Source organism: Ursus arctos, unplaced genomic scaffold, assembly GCF_023065955.2.
Source record: "Ursus arctos isolate Adak ecotype North America unplaced genomic scaffold, UrsArc2.0 scaffold_22, whole genome shotgun sequence".
NCBI classification, from domain to species: domain Eukaryota; kingdom Metazoa; phylum Chordata; class Mammalia; order Carnivora; family Ursidae; genus Ursus; species Ursus arctos.
The window spans coordinates 57116708-57121283 of NW_026622897.1; the positions used below are offsets into that span (position 1 = coordinate 57116708).

Consider the following 4576-nt stretch of genomic DNA (forward strand, 5'->3'; position numbering starts at 1 on the left):
CATCATCATACATCATGAATCAGATTTTTTTAAATGTTTTTTTATTATATGTTAGCATACAGTACATCCCTGGTTTCTGATGTAAAGTTCGATGATTCATTAGTTGCGTATAACACCCAGTGCACCATGCAATACGTGCCCTCCTTACTACCCATCACCGGTCTATCCCACTCCCCCACCCCCTCCTCTCTGAAGCCCTCAGTTTGTTTCTCAGAGTTCATAGTCTCTCATGCTTTTTTGACCTAGTCAGTTCACTGAGTGGTAATAATGTAAGACAGACAACTACAGAATTTCATCGTTCTCTTTGTCTTCCAAGTATTTCTACTAGGCTATTCATATCATTCCCTCTCTACTTACTCAGCTACTTTGGCCCCATTGTAGGATATAATTATCTGAGTTGAGAAACACACTAATTTATTTTTCCCCACTATTTTATTCGTAAACAAAGAACATAATACCATCTATCCCTCTATCAACAACAACAAAACAGAAATGTAGCCCATTTTTCTCATTTAATGATGAACTCTACACCTGTGAGCTAAAGTAATTTTCTTATGTACTGAGGATCTATTGTGTGTGGGTATGATGAATAAAGGAAAACATTGTTTTTATGGCTTTCTAAGACTACTGTGTACATTCCTGATCTTCAGAGATGTTATTGAGGAATACAAAAAAATTTTAATAAAAGTATCTGCCATTGGCACGTTACTGACATTGATAGATCAGAAAATTAAGCCTTTTTATCCCTGCATTGTTCACATCATACCTTTTTAGTGTATTCACTATTCCATTAGCAGCCCAGAACATTACCGAAGAAAGACTTTATTCTTATGGTCATTTTGCAGTGTCTCCTACAAATAACATGTACTGTTTTTAGCTTCCTTTCTTTGCAAAGTCTACCATTTCTTCCTGGACTTCCAGCTTTTCATCCATATTGTACTACTCCTTCTAGTACTTGTTTATCATGGACATGACCCTCTTCTTCGTGGCTTTGTTCCCGCATAACAATGTCTGGTAAATACCCCTATTGTCTTACTGAAACTGTCACCATTATTAGTACTGCTCCCCTGGAATCCTTCAACGAAACAAAATGATGAGAAGACACTTTTCATTCCAAAACAATTACATGTAATGAATGATCAAATGCTGTGAAAAATCGCTACCAAATGCAATAAATAAGGCACATGAAAATATATAACAGTTTGGGTAACTTTGAAAATATTTGGGGGTGCCTGGGTGGCTCAGTCAGTTAAGTGTCTGCCTTCAGCTCAGGTCATGATCCCCGGGCCCCGAGATCAAGCCCAGCATCAGGCTCCCCACTCAGTGGGGAGCCTGCTTCTCCCTCATCCTCTGCCTGCTGCTCCCCCTGCTTGTGTTCTCTCTCTATATATCAAATAAGTAAATACGATCTTAAATAAAAAGGAAAGAAAATGATAGATTGAGCTCACTCAGAATATGCCACTTAGTCTTTTCTTCAATATATTTGTCATCTATCTTAAACTCTTTTTTTTTTAAAAGATTTTATTTATTTATTTGACAGAGATAGAGACGGCCAGCGAGAGAGGGAACACAAGCAGGGGGAGTGGGAGAGGAAGAAGCAGGCTCCCAGCGGAGGAGCCTGATGTGGGGCTCGATCCCACAACACCGGGATCACGCCCTGAGCTGAAGGCAGACGCTTAATGACTGAGCCACCCAGGCGCCCCTGAACTCTTAAAATTATGACTGCCTCAGATTTATAAAGAAGACACTGATGTCTTTTATTCTGACGGATGTGGGTTTAAAAGAGATTATATATGTGTGTGGCTGTGTGTGTCCGACATGACTGAGGCATGAATTAGCTTTTCCTTACTATCCATTCTCTTCCCATTTCAATGTAATGACTTCCTCTTCACTTTCTTTCTGTACTTTTGCAACTCTAAGCGTTTGAAGCATTTGGAAAGTGTCTGAAACGATTCTAGGTTCAGGTCCGTAAGTGAAAATATGGTAACTATATTTTTCTACATGTGTTTATAAAGATTAGAGCTGATTCTGCACAAGCTCTCACAACATAGAACTAGCACCTTAATGAATAGCCGCAGCTGCTGTTTTGACCACATTTACTTCCTCTTTTGTAACAGGAATGAATGAATATTAACAAATGGATTGACTCCTATCCCATAGACTTATTTTTAATAGTTTACACTACATTTTCATGACTCTGTGTTCATTGACACTTGTTACACATCTTGTATGTTAAAATCTATGTGTTACCATCTAACCAAGTGGAACCAATAGAAAGAACTATTTACAGAGGCTGGCATAGTCCTATATATGCCAGGATGGAAAGTAAATTATGTTGGTCATAGATATGATCCATAGATAGATAGATAAATCGATAGATAATGATAGAAGATAATTAATGAAGTAGGTATTAGGCAAAATCTTAACATGATACCAGCAATGAGACTATTGCAAATTAAAGAAAAGAGAGACAAACATGAATATATTATGTACAATGTTCTATTACAATCTACTGCATTACTTCTTCCAAAGGCTTCTTACTGAGAATTCACTTCTCCATATTGCTTTATATGGATTTCTACTTGTATATCTTTAATTGTGTGAATTAATGGAGGAAGAAAATCTACATAATTGTACGATGTTTTTATTTTTCTTAGGTTTAAAACGTTGCAGAGTTTTACCTGGGGTCCTGCAGATTAGTGAACACACATCTGTAAGAACATGGATTTATGCATTACCTAGCAGGATGTCCCTCCCCAATGACACCCAGTTTCATCCCTCCTCCTTCTTGTTGCTGGGGATCCCAGGACTGGAAAGTGTTCACATGTGGATTGGCTTTCCCTTTTGTGCTGTGTACACGATCGCACTCTTAGGAAACCTCACGATTCTGTTCGTGATCCAGGCTGAGAGCAGCCTACACCAACCTATGTTCTACTTCCTGGCCATGCTGGCTGCTATTGATTTGGGTCTGTCCACGGCTACCATCCCCAAGATGCTCGGGATCTTCTGGTTTGGTCTCAAGGAGATACTTTTTGATGCTTGTCTCACTCAGATGTTTTTTATCCACAACTTCACCGGTATGGAGTCAGCAGTCCTGTTGGCAATGGCTTATGACCGCCACGTGGCCATCTGCAACCCACTCCGATACAACATCATCCTCACCAACAAGGTTGTTTCTGTGATTGGTGCTGGCGTGTTAGTGAGGTCGTTTATTTCTGTAATTCCATTTGTATTTCTTATTTTGCGATTGCCCTTCTGTGGGAATCATGTCATTCCCCACACCTACTGTGAACACATGGGTCTTGCTCGCCTCTCTTGTGCCAGCATCAAGATCAATATCATCTATGGCCTGGGTGCTATTTCAATCCTAGTCTTTGACATCATAGCCATTGCCCTTTCTTATGTTCAGATACTCCGTGCTGTTTTCCGTCTTCCGTCCCGTGAAGCACGCGTCAAGTCCCTCAGCACATGTGGTTCTCACGTTTGTGTCATTCTTGCCTTCTACACACCGGCCCTCTTTTCCTTTATGACACATCGCTTTGGCCATAACGTCCCCCGCTATATCCACATACTCCTGGCCAATCTGTATGTTGTCGTGCCACCAATGCTCAACCCTGTCATATACGGAGTCAGGACCAAGCAGATCTATGACCGTGTGAAGAAAATGTTATTGCAAAAATAAAGAATTAAAAAGGAATAGCACCTCATGTATATGGGATGGAACTTCTGGGCAGAGAAAAGCCTTGTTATATTAAGTAAATGTGCTTGACAATAATGTTTATTTTTTTGGCTCCATTCTGTAACCTTTTAATGAATTCAGAGAGTGAAATCTTAAGCTTTTCTATCCAATTCATATGGTAAGTGATGGCCCATCAGCATCTTTATATGAGATTTTAAACTCTCGTGTCGGTAGAGGTAAAGTAGAATTTACAGGGTGTGCTGTATTTTTTTGTGCCCTAGGACCCTGCATCATTCACGTGGCTTTTTTTGATGATTCTTATTCCTTTTTATTTCCAGGCACCCCTGTGTCTGTTTCTCTCTCCTTACTTCGCACACCCCTCTTATCTCTCCATCCTTTTCTTTTTCTTTCTTCAGAAATTAATCATTTTCATTCCATTCCAAGAACTATATTGTGTCATCCTGTGATTTCATCATAAATACTGTAAGTATCCAACATCATGTCGTAGATTAAGTCCTGACGTTGTACACGGAGAGGGAGTGAGGAAATGAATGGGGCTACAGATAGCTTCATCCTAAATTTTTGTGTAGGGTTTGTCACAAATATGTTTAGACTCTCATAGACCCAACTCTGACGTACACGTAAAGGAAGAAACCCCCTGCCACCTGGGGATGCTGCTTACTGTCACTTCGGTTCTATTGGTTTCCTAACTTTCAGACTCATTTGGTAGTTGTTTCCTTTGTCCTGTCTTTGCATATTTGATTTTCACAGTTAAACACAACTTGAGTATATTCCAAGTTCTAACATTAATATATGCATTTCAATGATCCTCCATTTCATTACTTTCTAGAGATAGTCACAGTTTTATTTCAAAGATTTAACATGAAGGCTTAATTA

The 4576-nt window shown here is 39.5% G+C and overlaps 1 protein-coding gene across 1 annotated transcript; it reads left to right on the forward strand.

Annotated features, from left to right (window-relative positions):
- Positions 1-2740: 2740 nt before the first annotated feature.
- Positions 2741-3682, forward strand: LOC113269492 (olfactory receptor 52E2-like). Its single transcript, XM_048217289.2, has one exon. The coding sequence runs from the start codon at positions 2747-2749 to the stop codon at positions 3680-3682; it is 936 nt and encodes a 311-aa protein (XP_048073246.2). The 5' UTR covers positions 2741-2746.
- The last annotated feature ends 894 nt before the right edge of the window (positions 3683-4576 follow it).

Coding starts and splice junctions, on each gene's coding strand:
- LOC113269492 (XM_048217289.2), top strand. CDS start 2,747: ATGTCCCTCCCCAATGACACCCAGTTTCATCCCTCCTCCTTCTTGTTG.